The 26,620-nt window shown below is 42.0% G+C and overlaps 1 protein-coding gene across 10 annotated transcripts in view; it reads left to right on the top strand.

Annotated features, from left to right (window-relative positions):
• The window catches only part of mast4 (microtubule associated serine/threonine kinase family member 4), a 145,556-nt gene that overhangs the window by 77,375 nt on the left and 41,561 nt on the right, over nucleotides 1–26,620 (top strand). Inside the window, exons 1-2 of one of the 10 annotated variants that reach the window (XM_036530124.1) lie at nucleotides 5,071–5,319; nucleotides 6,892–6,972. The exons of 7 other annotated variants lie outside the window; for them this stretch is intronic. In XM_036530124.1, coding sequence (XP_036386017.1) covers nucleotides 5,273–5,319; nucleotides 6,892–6,972 — 128 coding nt within the window. In that variant the 5' untranslated portion in view covers nucleotides 5,071–5,272. Of the gene's footprint in view, nucleotides 1–5,070; nucleotides 5,320–6,891; nucleotides 6,973–16,191; nucleotides 16,605–26,620 lie in introns of those variants that run through there. 2 more of the 10 variants (XM_036530125.1, XM_036530126.1) reach the window with 2 other exon arrangements.

The following is a 26,620-nucleotide window of genomic DNA, read 5'->3' as shown; positions in this document are numbered from 1 at the left end:
GCAACTGAAGCAAAGTAGATTAATTTTTCTGTGTAGGTATGGAAGTACTCCCAGTCAGTTATATTGAGTGAATGCCCCTTTTTTGTTCCTTTTTAATATGCTTGATTGTATTTGATAGATCTCCACTTTATGAATGCGTATCCCAGAGCTAAAGAAAACAGTTTGGGATGAGATTGTATGTAAAACGAATCCTGCTGGCCTCAGACCTTTGTGCCTGTGATTTATGGCCTGTCCAATATGACAAACACGCGGGTGATATGATTAATGCGGCTCTGTCCGGGATTGATTTTGACGACGGCTCCGTTTGTGTGGCGGCGGCGGCGGGAACGACTCGGAGGGATCCCGTCGGGACAACAACCCGATGCGTCCACGCAGGTAGTGAGAGACAGAAGCTGCCCTGGGGGTCAGGCCGAGGCACGTCCGGGACGTGTCCGCCTTTTTCGGGCTGGCTGCAGGAGTGCCGGGAAACACCGAATTCGTCACCGCGCGCTTGTTTTGGTTAACGTCATTAGCCTCCTTCCTGTGGCCTCGTTGCTGAAAGGCGCTCACAGGTGAGTCACGCGCTAATTCGGCTGCTCGCTCTCTCTGTCTTCGGCGCTGGAGAGCGTGATCTAATCACAGAGAACAGAGCAGAAGCGGAGGGAGAGCAGAGCAAGCAAGGGGCCCTGCAGATTAGAGGAATAAAAACGATATTATGATCTCGCTGTGATTAGATTTTTTGCAGTGTGTTTGGAGCCTCACGGCCTTGTAAATCCTTTGCTGATGGGCCAGCTCCTGGTTTGACATTTTCATAAAATTCAGGTCTTATGCAAGTTATTTGTTGTAGGTGCTGACTCACAGACTCTGTCCCAGACCTCATGAATTACCTTCACACATTTTTTTTCTGTTTCTAGTGATTTTTTTGCGATTTTTTTTTTTTTTAAAGCAATTTTTAAATAAATAGTGATTGAGACGGAATCAAAAATTACAGGTATAAGTAGCAGTAAGAAGTATAATGGTAAGTGTAATAGCACGGCATTACAGTTGCCAGAATACTCTCAGGAGCCATCTGCAATATGCAAATTCATAGGACAGGATATCAGCGTGTAATCCAAGCAGAACAATCCAGCGGAGGCAGCAGAACGTTTGGTAGTAGTCCAAGCGCAGAGGCACTGTTTGAGCTCCTGGATGAGAGAGTGCAGTAATTACTGCAGCACAGAATTATACCCCTTTCCCTTCCAAAATGGAAGTAGAAACACATGCAAGAAATAAGTATGGACGGCTAAAACGGAAGTGCAGCATATGGAAGGAGTTGTCTCATTCCACGCATAATCCAGATGTTTTGCCCTTTGTGAGACTTTTCTATCAATGTGCATTCAGTGAACACAAAGTTGGAGGAGTTGTGTGCGCACATGCATGTGTGTGTTTATGCCATTATTTCTTTTAATGCATATACCCCTCCATAATACATTTCTGTCTGGATCAGCAAAGAAACTTAACTGTAGTACTTGGCATGGTATTATGATAGAAGATACAGCGCGCGCACACATACACACACACACACACACACGCATTTTTATTGAGGGTATTGTGATATGTACAGCTCTACATATATTGTGACACTTTGATAATGATAGTTGAATGCTGAGGGTTTTGGTTTCAGTGTAATAGTTCGCATTTGTTTCACAGAGCGTGTTTTCATCAGGTTACCTGATGGCATTTTGAAGCAGCTGTTTTTATACTGTTGCATGCTTTCAAAATAGTGAATTCTATCAGAGGACCGCTCTCGAAACAGTGAGTGCAAGAGAAGTGTGTTGGTAAAAATGCATTACTGTGCAATCATGACCTGGCATACAAATGTTTTTTTTTAGCAATGATCTCTGCACCTCACTCCCACACACACACATTTTTTCCCCCGTTACAATGAGTTAGTGACCCAAATTTTCACCCTTGTTTTTTACCTTGCCTTGGCACCACATGCAACTAGATAAACTTGAAATGAACCAAACTATCCTCTGATGGGACCGGTGGTCCCATACAGTACAGAATGGGTTCAGTACATCTGATGAAAGCAGTCAGTGTTTGAAGTCTGCCCCAGATCCAGCGTAGGTGTTGGCCTAGCCGGGCTCTTCCCTTCCGCCCCAGTTACTGCCCTGGCTGCTGCACTGGTTTACTTTTCACATGCAGCGCGCTCTGTCATCTATAATTGTGTCATCCAGGAACTTGCCTGGTTTTGTATAAACAATTTATGCCTTTTCTGAAATGCAGCAACACGAATACTGCAGCAGTCATGCTCTCTCTTTGTTTGACCTTGATTCGTGCTTTACTGCATACGCTTTCCAGTGAATATGTTTTCCTCCCTGCCTTTTGTGAGGTTTACTGTTCTGGTAATAGGACACTTTTTTCTGAAGTACTGTTGATGTCCACTGTAATAAGGAACTCTTGGCTCCCTTGCATTGATTAAGCAAAAAAACGTGCATGGACCATTTTTGAAATCTCCTTGTCTTTGTACAAATAGACACAATTGCTGTGGGCTAGATAGTTGTGTGGAGTTTAGCCTTGTCTTATTTCTCTACTGTGCTATTGAAGAGTTCTTTTTTTTTTTCTTTTTCTATGTTCACATATGGGGCCTCCTAGTGGCAGAATGCAGTTTGATAAAGGGCAGCTTGAAGGCGAATTTGGTGTTGGGGGGTGGGAGTGGGGGTGAGATTGTTGATAAATTGATAAGATTGTAGAATCATATTACGCCAGTGTCTGTCAGATAAAAATTCTTGCACAATTTCATGTAATAAAATTCTATGACAGAAATATACTAGAACTCAGATAAGCTTGCAGTAAAACTTAAATACGTTTTCAGAATTGTTAAAAAATTGTTGTAGTAGATTTAAAAGTCTGTTTTTTATTTGAGATGTTTAATAACTAAGGAATAACCCACTAGCTGTGCTGTTGTATTTTAATAAAGCACAACAGAGTGGTGTAGTGTTTTTGAACAGTGGCCTATGGACCACGCTGCTTTTTTGGCCCAAAATGATATACTGGCATAGTGTCAGTTTGGAGAAAAACTAGGCTGAACCAATGGCTACCAGTCTATCTTTCTTGTTAATGTAGTTGCATTGGGTATGGCATTGCACAAATCATAAATATATCCATTCTTCTTATCAAAGAATCAGACCTTTGGACTATATTTTTCCTTTATAATGACATAGTAAAAATGGCAATGACGATATTCCCTTCCCAACTCTGATCATCAAAACACAGGAAAGGAATGAGGACCTTTTGAAATGGACACTTTATTACTTTATATTACTGTGCTGTAACACTGTGGTTTTGTTTTGGGGGCCTAGCTATGAAACACGTCGTAGAAGCGCCGCTGTTTATTACTTTGCGCTTTCAATGACTGGTATTGGTTAACCATAGTTATGGTATTGTTTCAGTGGATAACAGCTCCTGACAGGAGCTCCGCCCATAAGGATGAAACATTCTGTTTGCTCCAGTTGAATCTCTGTTATACATCTGTCTTTGTCACCTGCAGGAGATCCAAATTAATATCTCCTACAGGTGACAGAGACAGATGTATGATGTATGTTTTCGCATGTTTTTTTTTTTAATTGTTTCCCCTTTTTGCCTCAACTTGAGAATTGCAAATTTAACATTGTTTACCCCACTGCAAAATATCCCACACCCGCAGAGGATGTGCTGAAGCAAACCTTGCACAATCCTCTGAAATAAGATGCTTTTACCAAAGGTTAATTTATACACTACAAGTCCCACAGTGCAGTACAGGAGTACTGGTCGTCAGCAGTTTCCTTTTTAGTAAAAGGTACAACATAAAATGTATGGTTGGACCGGCGAGATAGTAATCAAATCAGCTTGGTACACCTCCAGTAGAACACTCGGTGCTTGGTATGCAGTAATTCGGGCATAGCAGCTCATAGTATCGCACATTAAATGGCACAAGTGGAAAACACACACGCACACACACGCACACACACGCACACACACACACGCACACACACACACACACACACACACACACACACACACACACACACACACACTGAAAATGAAGTTAATTGACTTTCAGAGCTTCCGTCCACTGAAACCGACAGAAGACAAATGTGCATACAGAGTGAGGTGAGAGCCATTTGATCTGTACTGTCTGGAACACTGCCAGGGAGAGCTGTTGCATTACAAAAGACAAATCCAATTCACCATCTTGAGTCATATGGTGGTAGCACAGAACCCTTTGCCTGTAGCTGAGAGTGACTCACGGAAACGCGGCATACAGAACAATTTTTGACAGCTGCTTGAAAACAAAACACCACAACATGCTACTTTGTACTGCTTTGTCTCTCAGAGTTTATCTCTTTAACCATTACACTGAGTTTGTCTTGTGTGCATAGTTGTGTGTTTGCTGCTTCCTTCTGTATTTTTACCATCCTTTTTTAAAATATGTTTTAAATTTATGTGGTATTTTATTCTCATTCATATCCTTGCCAAAGAGGCAATGTTGCTAATATGGTATGTATCAACCATATAGCTGATCACTATGCAGCAACTGTATATGTGCTTTTATGCAGACGTGCAGGGTGTTGCGTGTGTCTGTGTAAATGCTGTGGGCAAATGTGGGAAGGAAGAGAATCAGCAGCAACAGTGGTGCAGAGAGGGGGCATGTTTGAAGTGGTCAGCGTGAGGGAGCAGAGGAGAGAGAGAGGGAGGGAGGGAGAGAGGGATAGAGAGAGAGAGAGGGAGAGAGAGAGCTGCACGATCCCTGAATCAGCTTTCTGTTGATGGCTCCCCGGAAGAACGGGGGGTTCTTCAGCTCATGAGCGCCGCACGCACTCCGTGACCGGAGACCCCGGCGTGCATGTCAGACATACCAATTTCTACCTGATAAGCATATGGCAAGGAGGCTTCAAGCGCTTGGAGCTGCGCAGCTTTGACGGAGCGAATCACCATCAGCGGAGAGGAGAGGAGAGGGGAGGGGAGGAGAGGAGAGAGGAGAGGGAGGGGTGAGCGTATGGGGTGTGTGGAGGAGGGGGGGTGGGGAGTGCATCGTCCAGCCTCCCTGTCCTCCATAGGCAGCTGACATTCTTATCTGACAACACGGGGTGGAAGTGGAAGGACCAAAACTGGCACTCCCACCCCCCCACTCCAACTCACCCCTCCCCCCTGAGATATTGTTAGTCCATTCCTTTATAGTAGTTCGTTTTGGCTCTTTGTCAGTGCAATGGGGATGCTGGCAGTATGAATATATCATGTTCACAATAGAGCCAGCGAGAGCAGTGCAGCCATGAAAGCCCAGCGGGAGAGGCTGAGAATTCCGGGGCTGACATTGGAGTGAGTATTTTCCTCTCTTTCATATATATCGCTAATGACAGCTCTACCAGACGTCTTTATTTGTTTTTTTTTCTCGTGCCTTTTGTTTTGCTGGCGTTTTCGGGCGATGCGAGCGGCTCGGCTGTAGCAGCATCTGCAGGAAGTGCTATTTAAAACACACTGCAGCTAGCTAGCATGAGCTTCAGCCTGTGTGTGTGTGCGTGCGCGCGCGTCTGCCAGCCCTAAGCCAGGGGACTGCCGCAGCTGCACGGCAATGACCTGGCTGTTTTCTTGCAATGACACACAGACACACTGCATAATCATCTTGACAGTATAGTGTTAAACTGATTAGTTTAGTTGGCCACGATCAATGAGCTGATAGTCTGTGAAGTGCCTTCACAAAAGGCCTTCTGTTGTCAGTGAATAGCCGAACTGGGTTACCACAATAGCAGAGATGTCTGAGGGAGAAACCAAACAATTCACCATTGTCCACATTTTAAGTTTTGTTCCTTTGGCACAAAATTGAAATGGGCTGTATGTTAAAATCATGCTCAGAGGCTGTCGGTTCGCTGGTAACTACGGCGCATGTTTACATTTGTGCTGCGTGTCCGTGTTACCTTAGTGATAGTATCACCATGCGTGATTATCTCAAAAACAGTGCATATTTATTTAGTTGTCATGAAACGTTTTCACAACACGTGAGCTGCGTTGATTATTGCAGCAGATCTCCGCCAGTTATGGAGATGCAGAGCCGCACACTCGCAGATGCAATTATGGGATCTTCGAACCTTATGTGCCTTTAGAGGACATTTAGGGTCGTTCTCTGGAACATTGTCAGCACTCCACCTGATCGCTAAGATTTGACATGTATAATTTGTCCTTGAAATCAATTCTTTGTTCTCTGCGGAGCCATAATTGCTTTGCACGTCTGCCCAAACGCATGTCGTAAGATTATTATCTGAGAGCGTGGCTTAAGTCTCTTAGCGAGCTGTGCTTGTTCCTTTTCACACAGGGGCTCCTGTTTTTGTTTTTGTTCAGGAAGATGGCATGTTGCGCTGTTGTTATATCGTACCCCTGCACAAACCTCTAAACCCTGTTTCGAACGCAGTTTGTAAATAGTGCAAGCTCTGCAAAGCCTCTGTGTGGACTCTTGCTACAGAGGAAGGTCCCAGTATTGATCCTTAAACTCTTTTCTGTGGAGGTAATTTGTAAGCTCTCCATTGGCCTAATTGTATCCCCCACGGGATTATCATAGCAATGCAGGAGAATCTTTTTAACCCCTGCAGAGGTGAAAAGTACATTGCCTAGGCTAACAAGTGCCTCAGCTGCCTTTGCCCAAAAACGTTAGCCGCTCATTTCCAAAAGGTTTCCTTTTGCATATTAAACGTAAGGGAAATGTGCTTTTTGTGTGTGTGTCATTGTGTTTCTCTTTGTATGTCAGATATTATCACAAGGTGTGTGTTTAATAGACTGATCGCATTGTGCTATAGGAAGCATAGCGCCCTCCACCTAATGCCCTTCCTGTGAGCCATTGTACTGCACAAAGGGTCACGCTGAAGAACTGCTGTTTATGAAATTCAATTTAACTTACAGCCTCACTCCAAGAAGCTTGAGTCCGACTCCCACAAGCCCTTGCAGTCCATGTAGCCCGCTGCACGCGTTTCATTTTTGGAGGTAAGAGCTGGATCTTCCATGTGGCCATTTTGTTTTGAAAGGATGGGGTCGAAGGAATCGGTATGCCCAGCTTTTGAAAGTGGAATTGACTTGGTATCAGAAAATGCGTTATAAGAATATAAAAGGCGCTGTTATTTCGGAGGTGGGGGGGTGGGGGGGTTGTTTTGTTTTTAAATGAAAACTGAAGGATGCAGTCTGACATGATGAAAGAGGAGGACACAGTGCTTGCGTAATGTTCTTAGCGTCACCCCCCCCCCCCCCCTTCTCCAATCCCCCCCCCCCCCCCCTTCGCTTTTCTTTGTAATCTATTTCCCCTTTTTTTGCTGGTCTTTAAAGTGCAAAGTAGGATTTGTGAGCACTAGCGATTGCCATAGACATCTGGTTCTGAGTGAAAAGGGTGTTCAGAATCTTTTCTCAGTAGTTATGAGGGATGTCATTCATGTGTATTAAGATGTGGAAGTAAGGGCACTAAAGCGTCGACTACAGGTTATGCGATTAGCTTTGAACATCAAAATGTTTCACAGTTGTGCCTGCTTTGTGATTTTAAGCTATATAAATCCAATTTATTAAGGTTTAAATGTGTATTTTTAAAAGAAAATGTCCTACAGTGACATTCTCCTTAATATCAAAGAACAACAGAAACTAAAGTACTTCCTTTGGGTCCTCATAAATAAGACAGCAGCACAGCAAAGCAAAAATAATGGCATGCAAATTGTTTCAAGTTGGTGACTGCGTGATTGATGAATGTTGAGGTTCTGAAGCAGCAGTCTGGCCCCTCTGGGATTGACTTGTGAGTGACCCAATCTCCCAGAATGCTCCTGCCTGTCCTCTAATCAGGTTTGAGACACCAGCCTGGGTCGCCTTGTTCAGGGTCCCCTGGTTTCTCAGTGAATCGGGCTTTGTTCCCGAGGTCTGGATACGGGCTCTCACAAACGAAATGGGTCATCGGGCCCATTTCTTTTTGTGTTTCACCGGCTTGATGAGTACATGTTTACACAACAGTGTTCTGCTCACATTCGGCTTTGAAGTGTCAGAGAAAACACTGTCTCTGCCCCAAAACAGGCATGTAGTCATATTTTCCATACATTGTTGTATGAAATGCAGCAGCGGTCAACTCATTAAAATTTAATTGTGCACATGATTAGGTTTTGTTCAGGAAATAATTTATATGTGAAGACTGTGATTAATATTTTTCAGGCTGTTAATGTGTAATGAATTAGTATGAGTGGGCCTTTGGGTGTGATATATTTTATTTAGTTTTGCACTGTGTTGCTATAGACAATCAGTCCTCTTTGTTGTGCACAAAATAACATATTTTATATTTCTGTTATAAAGATGTGTTTTTGAGGATAGACATTCCTTCCCTACATTTTTTGAAAAATAAGGAATTGTGTAAAAGAATGACATTTCCTCATAGTTATAATTATGTTACAATGCTTGCCATAGTTGCACCCACCTGTTCACAATGGCAGTCGTAATAACCACATGTGTTTACAAACCTTGATGGTCCACCTTATACTCGTGACTGTATTCAATTAACTTTTCTATAGTGAACAGTGCTGTAACAGACGCCCACTCCATTGTCAAAGATCAACCGTTCAGCTTCGTATCAATGAGCAGAACCTGGTTTTTCTTTTTATTGATATTTTCATTAGGCAGATGATTGTTTACAAAGAGTCAGGTTTATGAAGGTGCCAGTGGAACAGTCACCAAGTTGTTATTCTGAGTGTTTTTGGAAAGGAGACAGACAGGCATACATTAGGGGATGACATGTTCATAAAGATTAATGGGATGAGTGTTACTGCACAGTTATAGCCATGTAAACATGGGGAGAGGTCATAGGGATTCCTGTGGCAGCGTACATACTGGTCAAAGGTTATTTCAATATAGCATCTTGAGAATTATCTAATAGTGTTTATGTGTTAGGGGTGAGGTTTGTGGTATGTCCAGGAAAGGTTGTCTTCAGAATGCACACTAAATAGCTCTTCAATGACTTCACATGTAAGCAAAAGCAAGCTTGCGAAACAACCATGCTACTGTTTCCATCTGCTTTAAGGTCTGCATGGGCCTTAAACCTGGGTCTGACCCAATCTGCATACTTTAATACCTGAACCACTGAAATCTGAAGCTGATAGCTCTTCATGTTACCTGACCTGGCCTGAGCATGACCTGATGGAAGAGATGAGTCTTGTATGAAAATGCTAGTAATTACCAAACTAGCTGAAAATTATTTGCGTATTTCGTAAACTCATATACTTGAATTCTAGCATTCATCTATGAGCTCATGTTATGAGACAAATTGTACTTTTACAATTGTACTTTTAATCAAGAAAATAAATGTGTGTGTATCAAACTGATATTACCAAAACCTCTTCCTTTCAGTTAAAGACAGTGTGCTCAGTGAATAAATGTTTGTACAAAAAGTCCCACAGTATGTAATGTTCAGGAGCTTAACAAATGAATACAATAAGGTCTGTCGTTGTTGGGAAAAGAGTGCACTATATAGTGAATAAGGGCTGTACATGTAAACAGATACAAATTAGAAAATTCAGCTCAACGGTTCAACAAAACAAACAGTCCTTTTTGGGAAAAGAGGGCACTTATGTGAAAATAATTTCCTCCTGTACAAATAAATGAACAGATCAATCCTCCATTCAAACTTGATATGTTCGTTAGCTTTAAGAACCTTAATTCCCTTAGTGTATAATGCCGTTCATTAAAAATGAGATTTGAGCCCAGAATGTAGACAGCTGTGCATTCCAAACTTTACATCCAGAAATGTTGAGCCCTACCTGAACCGAACCCAAGTGCCATATTGCAAGTACAGGCCCAAACTGACCAGAGTCCAGTAGATATTGACAGGTCACATCGGGTTGAAGAGCTTTACATCTGTTTAGGTACATTTTCTTTTTAAGCATGAATATAGGCATTTTTATATCTAATCAGACATAGCAAAGATCATATGTTGACCCCCCCCCCCCCCCCCCCCCCCCAGCTGTGTGCCTCAGAAGATCCATCAGTCAATTTATGCTTGGATTTTATTGTAGTGGAGAAAGCTCAGTTTAATCAGTCTGCCCGTCTGAGTAACTTTAATTTTGAGAGCGTCATGTTCTCGTAATTACCACCTTCTAATTTTCCACTTGAAAGAGGGTGAGATCGACTTGAGAAGCGATTGCCTCTCGGTGCACGGTTTAGAACACAGGGGTCTAGGCTGGGACAGTGAAATATTTTCCGTTCTGATTCGCGCGCGGACGCGCACCCAGCCGTGCACAAGTCAAATTGTGAATGTCACCTGGCGGTGATGAGTCTGGTAAAAAATAATGCCCTTTTCCATGCTAAACATAATGGAAATTCACAGTTCAACAACACGCAATCTGTAAATAGGGGGGCTGGGGCACGAGAGGCTGTACAATGGATGTGTACCTTGGAACTTGTCCTTGGAAAATACAAATGCAAAGAATGGCAAGACGGCAATGAGCTACGAGCTGTGGAATTTAAAGGCATTTGTGAATTTTAGTGCTGATCTGTATTTATGTCTGTTAAAAATTATATTATTAGGTATTAAAAACATATAATATGATTGATATTGTATTAGATATGAATACTGACATTACTTCCAATATCACTATTACTGACATTCCATATTGTCTTCGTTACATGAGAAATATATGTATTATATTTGTTTTTGAATACAGACCTTTGTGTTTCCTGTTGTGATGTGCTTTGTGACACATGAAACACAGTCAGTGATCTAGACTGAATGTTGTGCTTTAGACTGTCTTTCATTTGTTAAAAATCTGAAGTGTTGTCTGACTTGAAGCTTGCTGCTACCTGCCTGTTTCTACTTGATGTGCCTTGCACAATTGCTCGATTGGAGCCATTGAATTATTAATATGCCGTGTTTAAGCATCTTATTGAGATGTTGTTTTTTTTTTCCCTGAACGTGGCTGCCTGTCAGTGTGATTTGGGGACACAATGTGAGCCTTAAAGACATTGCTTTGTGCTGCTTCCTTGGGAGCAATGTTTCATGTATAACATTTATCAAATTTATTTCCTCTAACTGGAGCAGTGATAAATGCTTTGTTGGTTTTTAACACAGGGCTACAATATAACATATCTCTAATGGCCTATGGAGCCATTTTTACAGTGAATTATGACCACATTGGCCATTTGACGTATTTGAATAATTCAAATATGAACATCTCTGAACAGGGTACTCTAAATGGCAGAATTCTGAAATGCATTCCCTAGCATTCACCCGAGCGGAACTTGTCACTTAACAGCATTGGCTGTCCTCATGAATAGCAGTTCAGAACTGTCACACTCATGGCATTCAGTACAACTGCAGTGGTGGTCATACCTGTCACACTGCCTGCTCCATTCACAGGAGAGAGGCTGCCCCTCCAAGCTCAGATAAGCTTCTTTTTAAGGACCAAAGTACACTGCTTTTTTTACAATTATCACTTTAAACTTAACATTACCACTGATAGGAGACATGTTGTATTATTGACTGCCTTTTGGTCACATGAAAGTCCATAGCCACAGTTAACAAAGCTGCAAATATATGTTGATGCACTTTGCATTCCGCCAGGGGCTATATTTACCCCTATGTTAAAGTGGTAGCTGCAGTGAAAAGAACAGGAACATACATTTACATTCATATTTTGCAGTTTAAGGCATATATAGGTCTTTGCAGTACAGTAAATGGAATACCTTATATACTGATTATGGCTGAGTGTCCTGTGGCAGCCCTAAAGGCAGTATTCCTTCCACTTTTTTTCCACTTCCATATTTTTGAAAAACTAGCCTGGAGTAGCTGGTTACATGCAGCTAGTTTATGTAATATACCAGCCATTTTGACTTCTGTTCTTGGTTATTGCTATTGCATAGCATATACAGCAAGTGGCAGCATTTAAGATGAAATTGTCTGTTTCTTGTACTTACTCTGAGAAAAACATAAATGTTTCAAATTGCTTTGATTAGCATTAATATTGTAATATTGTGACTGTGTCTTTGAAGCACGTGCTGTTTTTCAGTGTATTTGCATTTGGCCAGTTAGCTTTAGCTTTTTTCCTGGCTAAATGCATTCAATGATTGGTTTATGAAAGACTAGTGTAATCATAGTGTATATGACACTTCATGCTGTAATTTGTAAAACAATAAAAAATTACTAGCAAGTAATTTTCACGTGAGTTTGAAATAAATGTATCAAAAGAAACGTCAAGCAAATATGGGATAACATGAAACATTCTTTTAAATAATTCATGCCTGTCTCTGTGGCATGTCTGTCTCTGTGACTGCCTTTCATTTTACCTGTGATACACAAGCACACCTAATTCTCTGATCTTTTCTGAGCAGACTGCCAGTGCACCAGAATGTTACCTCGTGTGTATATCACGTTACCACATACACAAATGCTTTCATTCTGAATTGGCTGTGTATCAGAGTGATAACTGGCAAGATTGCTGATCACCCTGTAATGTGAAATATTTATGTTGTACTGAAATCAAATACTAAGTTGTTGTTAGCCATATTGTCAACTCTTATGTTTAGTCCATAAAATGAACAGATATTTGAATGATTTTTTTTCTGTATCTGATCTAATCTGAAAATCAAAGATCAGGTAAGTGCAGATAGGCTAGCCTAAGTAAGGCATATAAGATATTGCTTTTCATCATAACAGATTAAATGCTTATGCTTTCATTTATATCAAATATCACAGAGTGAATGTTCACCTTCATTCAATATTTTTATGTGGCACTAGCTGACCTTTTGTATTAATCATTCTTTTTTCTGACTTTCTATATACGTATCTACATTTGAATTGTGAGTTTTGTTGTGCAGTACATTTGAGTGAAGCGTGTGGTTAGTCTTGAGTTTTGATATGTGAAAGGAAGAACAATAGGTGCCGCCTCTCTATGATGTCATGTGTTTTTCCCCTTGTCAGAAGCAGCTAATCCCTTTACCTCTGCGGTGAACAATGTGTGTGTGTTTGTTCTGTGCTCAAAATTCTGAGAGCAAGAAAGGAGCTAGAAGCTTTAAATGAGGTTGCCAGGGAAACCTTTAGGGAATAGACAGGTGGAATTCATTTGTCTGGTTGACTGGAAAAAAAATTACTAATATGTCACTGATAAATTTTGTTAACACAAGTTTTCCTGAAATTGTTTTGTGAGAAGTTGTTATTTTATTTTATTGTATTTTAAACATTTAAACAGTGATCTAATGTCCCTCGGTTAAGGTCACGCCTCTACCTGTGTGTGTGTGTGTGTGTATGTGTATGTGTATGTGTATGTGTATGCGTATGTGTATGCGTATGCGTATGCGTATGCGTATGCGTATGCGTATGCGTATGCGTATGCGTCTGCGTCTGCGTCTGCGTATGCGTATGCGTATGCGTATGCGTATGCGTATGTAGGTGGGTGGGTGAGTGGTGGGCGTTCTGTTTGTATTGTAGAGTTAGAAAAGTCATCCAGTGTTAACTTTTATCATGGAAGAGGCTTTACTGAATTAAGGGAAGTTGAATTTCTTCCCCAGGTGAAGCTAGAAGTAATGTTGTGCAATTATTAAATTTCACTACAAATATTTTCTTAAAGAGTATAGTAAGATAAATAGCAGTGTTCATTTCCAATGTTGAATGTTTAGAATGTTTAGTTATGTTGAGAAATAATTGCCATTTTACATATAGTAGGTTGGCTGTAAGTAGATTGCTAGTGGATGACTGTCTGACCAAAACAGAACAACAAGGTCATGGCTTTATACATGACTTTATAAAATGTGGAAACTTAGTGGATGGATGCCCCATCGCACCAGCTGACAGGTCAGGTTAGACCAGCAGTCCATATACCTGTCATGAGCTGACTACACTTGCAGAACTTGACCCTTCCCCTTGCTGTATAACTAATTGAGGTTGTAAAGCCTGTATTTGGGGGGTGGTGGTGGGAGTCTTAATGGCAAACTATATAAACTAAAGCTACCACCAGGAAATACTTCAGACTCCATTTTATTGCCACTACTGTTGTCTGAACTTCATCCATCTTTTGTCTGGTTGGTTTTGAATTCTCAATTTTCAAGCTTGGTAAGAGAGAGAGAAAATTGTTAAGAGAGAGGGCCTTACTCAAAAAGAGATGTTAATGCATCAACAGGACAGTATCTAGCTGATGTGTCAATGTATATTTAGACAATTTGCTTTGCCAGTTTTGGTGAATTTTCAAATATTGTGGCCCAATAATAGAGGCCGCAAAATTTCAGCTTCCAGCAGGGTTCCAGCAGGTGGTGCTGCACTGCTTGCATTATAAAACGCACCCACGCTCGCAAACATGCATGCACCCGTGGATACACACACACACAAACATACACGGACACACATGTTTGTGCACACTTGTTTTGAGTGTCCATTTACATGCCTGTAATCTACAGAGACCAGAGAGTTTTGTTGTTAACAACCTTAAAAGTAATCAACTGAAGGAAAAAGTTTTACATGCATATTGCAGTGTTGGTAAATTACTTTTGTTGCTGTTTTTTTTTGTTATCTTAGTTTTATCTGTACTAATACTGAACTGAAACGTTTGGGTCATTCATCCTTTTTAAAAATAACATTTCATAAACATCTCAAAAGCCATTGAGGGACAATGCATATGTTATGTTGATACCAGTGTAACGTTGAGTTATGTTGATACCAGTGGGTAAATGCTGTAGTTTTTTTACAGACTTCAGCACTGTCCATGCAGACAGTTTTGGGCTTATTTACCAGTAGGTACTGTGGCGTCTGTCATTCAAATCGAATGCATGTCCACACCCTAGATGTGAAATGATTGCAGCCAGAGGATATTGCTTACATCCTTGAGGACACTCCCTTCTCTTCTGACTGCTTCAGAATAGAGTCACAGGAGCTACAGATGTAAGCATGTGTAACCAGACTTCTTGGCACTTAGTGCCAGTGATGAGCCATAACAGAAAAATGCATGTGCTTATTCTCTGGGTGCACTGATTTTTACACAGTACATTCAAAGTAGTGTGCATTTAATACAAACATGAAGCCTATTACTCTGACAGTCAAACGCACTTATCCAAGTTTCAAATTCATAATTTACTCAGGAGAGGGGAATAACCCATGTTTGGGAGGACGGTTACACTTTAATGAAATGAAGTAGCCTAAGTTCATCGTGACCTAACTAAGTCAGCTCAGCTGCGTTGTCTTTGAATCACCCTCTCTTAATGGGAACAAAGAAAGAGAGCACCTCTGTAATCAGAACGCAGCCCATCACACCAATCTCCCGGGGATGTCTGGGGACACAGGAAGAAAAAGGGAGGGGGATTGGGTGCCTGACGTCAGCAGGTTTTCTGTTTTCACAGGTAATCCACACAGCCCAAGAGATACCGGGAGCAGCGATAAAGGCGCATCGGGCGGTAATCTTTAGACTTTAGTCACGGTGCAGGGAAACAAATGGGAGCTTTTCTGTAAGTGGTGCCTCTCCTTCATGTTTGGGTTTGCTCCTAAAAGTTCCCCTCCCCACCGCCCTCTGTTCCCCACCTTGAGTTGCTGTTCCTCTGAATAGAATATCCAGGTGATCGCATTGAGCTGCAGAAGAACTCAGACTGAGGTCATTGTTTACCCACTGCTGTGTCATCTGCACAGAGGCATGTAGCCGCATGCTTTGCTGGCTGTGGGCTTTTCTGCTTTTTCTCCTTATCCAGCTGCAGTGGAATCTTTACACTGTATTCAGCATCCTCCGTATTAGAGCAAACCATCCAACTTTTTTTTTCTTCCACACTCAGAGATATTGCTGTACTCTTTTTTAGTGGGGCTTCCATGATATTAAACTCCTTATCTGCTGGCAAGCCAGGAGGGAGAAGGGGGGAGAGAGGCAGATCAAAGGTGCGTGAGTGAATGTGAGGCACTCCTGAAAACGGGTGGACCTGCACACTGCCTGTGTAAGTGTGGGGGAGGCAGGGGTGCTGAGCAGAGGACACCGTGAAAAAGCACAGCATTTACATTTCAAATAGTCCTCTAAAACGCAGCCTAAGGCGGTTTGGAGAGGAGCCAGATCGTGAAAGCTGTGAAACACGTGGCGATGTCTAGTGATAATGCGGTGCTGCTCTAAGCCAGCACACCCCCCCTCACACCCCCGCTCAGGATGTGAAGTGGTACGTGCCTGTTAGATGATATGGAGCATGTTTAGCAGAGGCAGCGCATGGGACACACAGAGCTCGGAAGGAGACGGAAAAACAGCAGTCAGCAGTTGGGATGTGTGGGATCCCTGTGGCAGAGCTGACCGGGGTCTGACCTGAAGGAAAGGAGCATGTTCGGAGGGATCCCTGGGGTGTTCTTCACGTAGGACGTGGTAAAGGACACGACGTCCCCTCTGACTGACCGTGTGTACGCTGCAGCTGGCAGCAAATGTGCCAGGACAGACCAAGTTGGGCTTTGAGTGCTTTGCCGGGGGCACTGGCGGCAGTCCTCCCAAAAGACACCCCGTCGTTTCTCGTCTCGGGGCCTTTCAAGCCTCCCCTGCGTGGCTCTCGGGCCATTGGCATGACTTAGCGATCATGTCCGACTCCAGCTTCTGGACTGTCCTCTCCAACTTTTCCATGCCTCACTTCCTCACCGGAGCCAGACTTCGCCGGTCGAAAAGGTAATGGTGAAAACAGCGGCGCGTTACCATGGGATCTCACGGCGCTGGTGACTTGTTTCACGGCTTTGCATGAGCCTTGCTCACTCTACTCAAGAAGGAATTCAAAAGTGGACGCGAACAATAAGCGAAAGGAAGAAACAGAAAGCAGCAGATATCGGGTTGCTGTTTTCCCCCATTGTGTTTAGCTGTCATTGTGGCCCGTTTTGTCTGGTTTCCAGTGGACGTTTGATTGTTATCCAGGCGTTATTGTTCTGCCATGCAGAAAGGGGGGTGTTTACAAACAAAACCTAATCATGCAGTTTCCGTTAACTTGGCAAGGGAGGTGTGGTTTGTTTAAGAAAGATTGATTGTCTCTATGTTTCTGCAGTGAGTTTCATAAAGTCCCCTGACCTGGGGCTTGAAGATTACAGATTAGAAAACCTGGAGCTGGGATTGCCGGGGCAGGAGTAATTCGTATACCCTTTTCAAATTTCAGGATTTAGACATAAACATGTTGAAACATGCAAATACATAGGCGTTTTGTTGCGCAGGGCATAGAGAAATCTAGCTTCTCGTCTTTACCAGGATATAATTCATGTGTTTTTGTTTTTCGGCTTTTCTCTCCTACACTTTATGGCACCAGGAACTTTGGTGGATGAGATGGAATAGCCATCATTTCGGGACCATAAACTTTGAGAGCTCTGTTTTGCTCTTGATAGAGATACACGGCCAGCCCCTTCCTCCTCCACCGATTTTGCATACTTTATGAAGGTTCGGTTTGTCCATTTCTGTCCTGCTTCATATTTTAATCCTCAGCGTGACCTATTTTATAGTCAAGAAGAGCTTAACAACAGATTGCTGTAACCTTGCTTTCCGAAATGTTCAGTCCGTACTGTATGAACTCCGTTTGCCGTTGTCAACACCCCGGATTTCCGTTTTATCATTCATAGCACCAGAGACCAAGAAGGCCGGAACAGTAGTATTAAATGGGGTATGGTGGATTAGGGATTTTATGGAAGGCTGTCTACTTATCTGATGTGAAATTAGACAAAGATGGCTGTGGGCCATTCTCTCCTGTTTATTGAAAGATGAACAGAATAATTTGCTGAAGCTCTGTGTGTGGCGCAGTGAGCAGCGACGGGATTAGCAGATTATGCGTGGGCTCGATTGAATGTTTTTTCTTCGGGACATAGAGTCCCATGTTTAATCCGGGGCTCATTCCGGTGTAGTCCGCATCTGTGGACATGGACTTGCGGTAATACCCTGTGACACACAGTGACCTCACACATTTACACAATCCTTTGACTGTTTTTTTTTTTTTTCCTTCTTCATGTAATACAGACATTGCGCCATAGAAAATTTCACTATACTGTTTTTTTTTTTTCCATGGGGTGGAATGAGTCATTTTTGATACAGTATGTGTTGTGCCATCCAGGCAGAGAATATTCGAGTAAGTTTCTGAAGTGCGTGTCAGATTGTGTAACACTATGATGGAAGAGGAAAAAGGTTAGTGACCTTGATTATTGTGGAACATCAAAGGGGAGACGCGCGGTTTCATATGCCATCCCCCTATATCCCGTTGACCTCGGCTGCAAAGCGTGTCGCAGCTCTTGGGTTCCCAGGATGCACTTGGCCCGGCAGCAGCCCTATTAATAACCGCCTGGAGAGCGAGGGCCAGCGGGATTGAGAGCGCGGTAATCCCTGAGCGGGTGCTTGTCCGCATGCCTGCGTTACGTGAACGCAGGCCGGAGGAACTCGCGGAATGATCTGTCGTCAGTGCTCTTGACTTCACACTGCTTTGACAAGTGAAAGGTGGCAAGGAGAAAAGCAATTAGGCCTCTGGATTTTTGTTCTGCTGGTTTTGGTTTGAGGGAAGATGCGAAAACTGAAATAATGTCTATCTTTATAGCGCTGTTATCTGAAGAAGCAATTCACTGTTGCTGGAATTCTGGCATTGCGTGTTGCTGACATTTGTATTTCTCATGAGCAGACAGCTGCTATGTAGACATTACCCAGTTAGTCTTGACTAGAAAGTAGTAATGATTGTGTTCTGTATGGTGAGCTAATATGTGGCTGAATGGGAAATGTCTTTTCTGTCATAATAAAATATTTTGATCCAAGTACTTACAAGACTTACAAGACCCAACATATAACTGTTATCAACTTTTGTTGATTTAACAATTCTCAACAACACTCCCACTTAATAGCCCGTAGGCAGGTGAGATTGGGTCAGGAATATGTCTTAATTGGCTTAATCCCATGAAGTGTGCTGTATAAATAGACTTGCATGATCCTCTTGGACCGAATACCTCTGAACCGGATGTTATTCTTGTGCTGCTTCCATGAATGTTTTATGTTCTCTCAGAACAATCTCACTGGGAAGGCGTCCTATCAAAATAAAATGTTGAACTCATATTGAACTTAAAAGTAGCCTAGCACACACACACAAGCACACACACAAATACACACAGTTTCCAAATTCTTATATTACCAAAGGAGGATTCATTTACTTCTAAAAATGCCTCATGTCATTTGCATCTAGGCTTTTTCATTCCAGAGATTACCCCACAGAGGAGGCACATTGATTTTTACACTGCCTATTCACAACTAAATATATTGTGTGTCTATTTGCCTTGGGGCATTAAAAGAATTCATATCATGCCCAAAGTGAAGCTGAGTAGGGAAACATAATTATTAATTGATTATTCCATTAAACTGAGGCAGTCTATCTCAGAGGATATGTTTATTTACCTAGCATTAAACTTTTGTGTGTATTTAAATTGTAATAGAATCAGCTATTTACTGTCTTTACATTCTTCTGTGCATTTTCTTTATGCATCTACATAACTGTATACCTATAATTTATATTTTCTGTAAAACTATTTCTGCTATAGCTCATGCCTTTATCTCTTTATACGACATAAGTCATAGGTAAATGCAATATGGTGAGGTGATCAAAAGTGTCAGTAAAGAGGCAATAGGGTATCTGTCATGGTTCCACTGTTTAATACATTGAAATTTTTGTCAGTAAAATGTATTTATTGAGAACATTTGGATGTGCTGTTAAATTCACACTTGACAAAATGTGTAGATGGATTAATGAAAAACGATAGAATCATTTTGATGGCACACTATAGCCGTCAGATAACACTGTAACTGTCAGATAACACCGTTGAATGTTTTTTTGTTTTATACCCTAATGAATGTTTCATGGACCGTCCAAAGGCTCATTCTGACAGTAGTGTCCTACTTAAGCCAGTGGAGCTCAACATAGCTCCTTTGTTGTGTTGCATGTCTGCTACATCAGTTGAACATAGCTGCCAAAAACTGCCAGTTAAATGGAACGGTTGCAGGTTGAATAGCAGGAAAGGGCAGACATGCAGGGTGTTAAATATGGGTCTGTTTTAAGAACAAACTTTGCTTTGTCATGTATGATTCCTTTGAGAAAGCAAACAATATGCAGACGGGGCCTTTCAGAATGAGTTCTCATACTAGTAAATATAAATGATCTTGGTGCCTGCCAAAAAAAAAAACCTTTATCCCCAAGTGGAGTACTAAATTGTGACAATGGTATTGCACCAGAATTGTGCCTCTTAACCTGTATTTGTACCCCTTTGGACCCAGCTTTCACAGGGTAAGGTGATGAATACTGTTGCAGCAACTTCTTCCGTCTTTGCTTTCAAAATGTGTTTTTAATGTAATGTGTTTTGAAATAGGCAGAATAGAAGAGGAGTAGATGAGTCATGCAAGAGTTGTGTCACAACTCGAAAGCAAACCTTCCGTTAATGAAGTCTGAAGGCATTCAGTAATCCGAGACACGTTAATATTTAGTAGTGTTATAATAATAATGAAATCTCCAGCTATTCTTTTCATCCATACTAAGTCAGGGCTAAATTCATGGGCTTCAGGCTCCAAGTAAAGTCTCAAGTCAAATAAGTTTATGCCAGCTCAGATCTCAAGTAATCCAGAAGATATGTCACCAGCCATATCTCTTGAAAATAGTCCTGCTCTACCAGTGGCAAGGGAGAAATGCACGCAATATTTCAAACTGTTGTTGGCACTCATATTCATGAAGTCACAAGGACAAACTTTTGCCTTGCCAAACCTGCATTTTATCCTCTGTGTTTTCCCCTCATTGTGTTGTGTTGTTGTCTGTGTTACTGATTTTATGGAGGGTTGAAGCCATGACACTAAAGATCTCTACCACTTACATTGCAGCTAGACTTTCCAGTGGCAGTGGCAATGACATAGAAGCACTTAATAATTCCATGTATAAAATATTTATTGGGATTGATAATGAATTCCAAGGCATGGCCTTTCATTCTGGATGTGAGATTGGGTTGTAATGAGTACACATTAAAACTGTAGCTGGAGCCCTGTAGGGGGTCTCTCATCAACACAATTTAAACCAAACATTAAAATAATTTGTGATGTGTTGAGAGCTTCTGTTTAACAAAATAGATGTATTTGTCAATACTATAGTTTTTTATATGGGAAGTGTTATTTAGGTGGTACAACTAAAATGTATTTATGCCCAGTAATACTGCATCCCCATGTGTTTTTTGGGCAGAGTTTATTACGGTGTTTTTACAATTATTTTATTGTATTGGTGTCATTCCTGGGTGTGGTAAGTGGGAGTGTTGTTGGTAGGAACGGCACTCATCAATCCTTAGGTAAACTGTGTTTATGTTGAGGGAAAACGTCAAGGTGCTGTTCATTCTGTTAAATGGCTGTTTGAAGCTTGTTGCAGATTCTACAAGGATCAATCAGTTGTGTTTCATAAATTGTTTATGATAACAAGCTACATGAAATTTATCTTTGTCAATTCTGTAAATACTTGAGAATGTACAGAATGTATCTCAAAGCAATTAGTGTTTAAGTCTGTGAGGCTCTTCACGGTTATATTATGGGAAAGATTTGTCTGACAACACTGTTGGGTGATGTTGAGACATTTTGCAAGGCCGGGAACGCTCTCACTCTGAAAGCCTTTTAATTCACTGGCTCACTCTGCACGTATTTTGGAGTGAGTTGCAAATTGATTTGATCGTATGAGATTAAACCTGCCGTGCCTGATGTCTCCCCGCTGCTAGCATGGAGAGGGAGCGAGGAAATTGCTTTCTTATCCCGTGGAGAAACTTCTCAGCTGGGCAGTTTCTGGTGATCGGAAAGGAAGGAGAGGAGTTCACTTCCTGTAGAGGCACTCAGATCAGGCAGTGGATCAGAGAGCTGGGAGAGGTGTAACAGCGGATCTCTGAGAGAATTACACATCCTCCTCTTTGAAGACTGCAATGCTGATCATGCCCGAGGTGAAGCGAGATCAATAGGGTCATTGCTACTGCGTCTGTCCTGCAGCAGAACGGTAGCAGATATCAAGGACAACACTACACTCAGCTGTAACAAGTAACTGATGAAATATCATTCCAGGCTTGTTTCGTATTGATATTTAGGGGAAGGGAAAGAAGGCAAAGCTTACTGCTGTGCCAGAGAGGTGTTTTCCCCCTAATTGAGGAGTGTGTTTCACAGCCATGAATGAACCTTAATGACCTTGATCCTGAGCAGGATCAAGGTTTTGTATTGAATTGAAATTGAATGATTTATTTTGAATCGATATTCATTTTGACTCATGGGGTCTTGAATAGTTTGAAAATAGGTGCTCAGTGATCAGCTCTTGCACTATGATTGGCCTATGAAGATGATATTAATTTTACAGTAAAATGCAGTATTTTTCTAACTGATTCCTTAAAACACTGCTGCTTGATGGAATGACTTTAACATCATGACAGTATATTAGCATGTAGTAATATAAACATTAAAATTGTACACATTACAACTGTAGTTTACTGGTTGATTGAGAGAGTAACAGAGGGAGAATTAAGAGGGAGAGTGAGAGAGACATAGGAAAAGATGAGATGGAGGAGAAAGATGGAGAAGAAGGGGGTGCATCGAGATAGTGATAGACAGGGGGAAATGGGAGAAAGAAAAGGATCGAGAGGTAGGAATAGAGGGAGAGAGAGACAAGGAAGGACAGATGGAAGGGTAGGGAGATGGAGAATGGGAGAGGGAGAAAGACACAGCTGGAGACAGAGAAAGGAAGAGACAGACGTATAGAGGGAGGAAGAGAAGGGTAGTGACAAGAAGAGTGAGCAAGACAGAGAAAGAGTGAGAGAGACAGACAGAGGAGGAGCAAGAGAGATGCCGGAGGGAGAGAGACATAGGAACAAAATAGGGAGAGAAGGGGTGACAGGAAGACCAATCAGAGTGTGGCAAGGTGTCTCTGCACAGAGACTGTCTGTGCTCTTTAGTGTGAGTCACAGGCTCTAGCCTGGGGACATGTGCAGGGAGCTCAGACTATCACGCTGTCCTGGTCACCGCTGCAGTCCCTCACCCGCTACATGGCACTGCTGTCATTGGCTGGAGTTCAAAGCAAGGATGGATGTTAGAAACTATGAGCAATGGGTACTGGGTGTTTTGGGGGAATGGGGTGTACAAGTTAGCTTACAAGAAGAGAGTATACGCCGGTACAGAAAGCATGTGTAATCTTGTAGGGAAAACAGAACCTTTTTTTAGAAGATTATGACTCCGGTGTGAAGAACGTGATTGTGCGTGCAAACGTGCGCTTTGTGAGAATATCCTCTGTCAAATGTTAATATGGAACTGAAAAATGAAAAAAAATTGGGAATACAAAGTTAGTCAGTACAGGTACGAAGTAAGCTGTTATTAATTAGTACTTGGTAAGTTGCTAACCAAGCTTATCATGTGGAATATATATTTTTATTACAGCAAAATTTAGAGTTTCAAAATGTGTACCATATGTTGCAGTTTAGCTTTCAATCCTCTTTTAAAAGCATTTGGATGCCGTATTTGGAAGAGGATCAATGATTTTTCTCCAACTCCATTTAGAGGCTAAAGAATTTTTTTTTGACAGCTACAGCATGACAATTTAAAATGTTGCTACTGTACTTGGGTACTTTAGTAATTAATATGAATTCTAATCAGATTTAGCTTCCCAGGATTTAAAATCCCAAGGAACATTAAGAAATAATTTATGTGGCATGAACATTTAGCACTGGTGTTCACGGTTCACTGGGGAGGAAGAAAGAAGCAGGCGGGAAAGAATGATGCCACGTCTGCAGTAGCATGCAAATGAAAGGACAGGAAATTCACATATTCAAATTAACTAAAATATTGAGACCGGGACTTGATGTCTGCAATTCAAATTTTTTTTGTTAGCCAAAGCACCTTGCAGGTCAAAGTTCCTGTGTGCATTATGGTGGTTTGTTGTGGTACTTTGAATATTGTAAACTGTATCAATAGTTCTTCAACTGGACTAGGTGGCAGATTTTAAAAGGAGTTACAGCATGTTGTAAGATACAGAAAAAACTATGTTGCAGTATGTAAAAGCACACTGCGTTATGTATTAATTTTACACACATACTTGCTCTGTTTAGCCAGGCCAGTTAATAGAAAATTTGATAATGTAGGTACATATTTGTTGCATGTTTATCTCTTTCTATGAGTGTCATTCTAGCCTGTTACAACCAAACTTAAGAAAACTCACTCTCTGAAAATAATGCAGTCAATCTGACTGGTAAATGGTGTGATCAGTATCGCTTTGCTTTTCGTAAGTAACATGCCGGTTTTCACGGAATGGAGGATTGGAGACAATCACCTGCATCATTAGGTGGTGTTTGGTGTTGGTACGTTTCTGACGCTCTGCTCCGAGACGTTCACTTAACAGTTACACTTTGATATGCTGCCATGCTAATGTTTGAGTAGCTTCTGCAGACCTTTTGCTCCTCTGACACCGCTAAAGTTAAGCGCGTCTCTCTCTGAACGCCTGGGTCCATTCCTCAGTCTGCAGGTTATGTCATCATTCATGGCTGGGCGTCGGCGTCATCCGGCTTCTGACAGGGACATGTGTCGAAGGAGCGACCAAGAGGGCAAACCTGAGATTGTCTGCCCACGGGGTGGTGGGTGGGTCTTTAGAAAAATCAAGCGTGTATGCCAGCGTCTTGCTATGTGACAATCGATCTTTGTTGCGCGGATGTTAAGATCAGGATCACAAGGGCTCCGCAATGTCACTTGCAGTGGCTTCCAGGCCAGGTGGAGGACTGCACCGGGGGGGGGGGGGGGTGGAGGGGGGGGGGGGGGGGCAGGGCACAGACAGGTGATCGATCGCCACAGAATCCAGGTGGATGCAGAGGAGGCCCTGGTGTTCCATGTGCACAGCTTAGGCCTGCAGTTAGTCTGACACTGAGAAATAAGATCATCTCCTAATGATGCAGCACCTGTCATTTTATTCATTACGGCCCCGCTGAAGGATGTCGAGCAAAAAGAAGAACTGTGCTGGGTACCGGCTTTAGTATTGAAATAGATCAGCTTTTGGCAGTTGCGTATGAAATGTCCATAGGTCTCTCAATACCGCAAAAAGAATAGTATGAGAGGTGGAGGACTGGTGAGAGAGATTTGTTTTAGAAGCAATAAACTATGTAAGTGTGACTTCAATGTAAGTTTAGGAGGGCTGGAGACTGAAGGAACAGGAGTTTATTACTCGGCTGTATATTGATGCTTTGGGATGGGTATATTATTTCAAGCTTTCATTCGAGGAGGGGAAATATTGCCCAGATTTTTTACTGCCTTTCTCTGTCTTTGCCCTTTCAAAAATAAACATAATAGATTATAAGAGAAACCCTGCACCGCAAATCACACTAATGTTAATGACTCCATTCCCTGTTTACAGTTCTAGATGCCAAGAATGATGGGTCAGATTATTAATACGGTCATAAAGAGCTATGGATAACAGGCAGTCAGCGGTTTTAGGTTAATGAATTTCAGTGCATTACGACTGAGATAGGAGTTCAGGATATTTTGGCTGTGCTTGGGGTAACATCCACAGGGCATTAGCCATGCAGGATATCTTGAGCGATGTGCCTGCAGTAATTTGTTTGAACAGTGTCGGGTGCCCGGGCCAATAGGGACCCGTGACAGCGTCTGTGGATCAGTCCTGTTGGCTAGGCTGGGGATTGGAAGGTTCTGGAAGCTGGGTGGATTAATTAGCTGACTGTCCATCATGTCTTTTCTAGAATCATAAAGATTCTTACGCAGATCATACCTAGAGATTTCAGAAATGCTCAACTGCTTTTCGCTTCAATCCATTGCAGACCTGCTGAGACCAGTGGCCTTAACATAAATTAGGGTTACCTACCAAGCCTGTTGCTACAATCTGATTAAGGTTCGAAACCTCACTTTTCTTAATAGTCAGATGTCTCTTCATTTTCCTCTATGAAGCGTTCGCAAGTAATTAAGAAAAGTTAGCTAAGTGCTGCCATTGTTTTCCAGTTGTATGTTGGTTTCTTGAAAATAGGCATGAAAACAATATTGCAATCATGTCCAGATCTTCTAGATTTGTTCAAATTTGACACGTCTTTCGTAATGTAAAGTCTGCTTTAAAGTGGTTGCACCTTGAGAAGGTGGATTCATGTGACTGTTAATACAGCTGTAGAAAAAGGAAAATTCCTTTAGTGCTGATAATTTAGGAGCCATGCACGGACCTGCATGTTGCCTATAAAAGTGGTGATTCATTTGTGAATTTCCGTGCCACTTTCGTAATTCCGCCATGTTTTATCCACTCCCAGGAAAGGATGATGTTCACTAATAGGTGACTAAAAATGCATTCAATACATGTGGTGGGAGTCGAGTACAGTCCACTCCCAGTGCTCTGTCCTGCAAGACCATAGACTAACACTGCACCTGCATCGAGCCCAGGAACACGAGAGTCTGGGAGTTAAGAGGATCTGTTTAGTGAGCACTAAGCATGTTATTAGAGATCCAAGCAATACATGTCCTTCAGTTCGGGGGTATACTGTCTATACAGCCTTAGCTCTGCTCCTCAGAAAATTTACTGAGGGCTGTTTGAGGTATCGAAGTGATGGGTTACTGTTGGGAATACACAAACCTAACATAATGCAGTACTTGAGCAACAATAAGTGGTACAGATTCTGGAAAATGTCTGGCAGACGGTAAGAGAATTCATTTGA

The sequence above is a fragment of the Megalops cyprinoides genome, chromosome 5 (genome assembly GCF_013368585.1).
Source record: "Megalops cyprinoides isolate fMegCyp1 chromosome 5, fMegCyp1.pri, whole genome shotgun sequence".
NCBI classification, from domain to species: domain Eukaryota; kingdom Metazoa; phylum Chordata; class Actinopteri; order Elopiformes; family Megalopidae; genus Megalops; species Megalops cyprinoides.
Note: the sequence above shows the minus strand (reverse complement) of the source record. Positions and strands in the feature narration are given on the sequence as shown.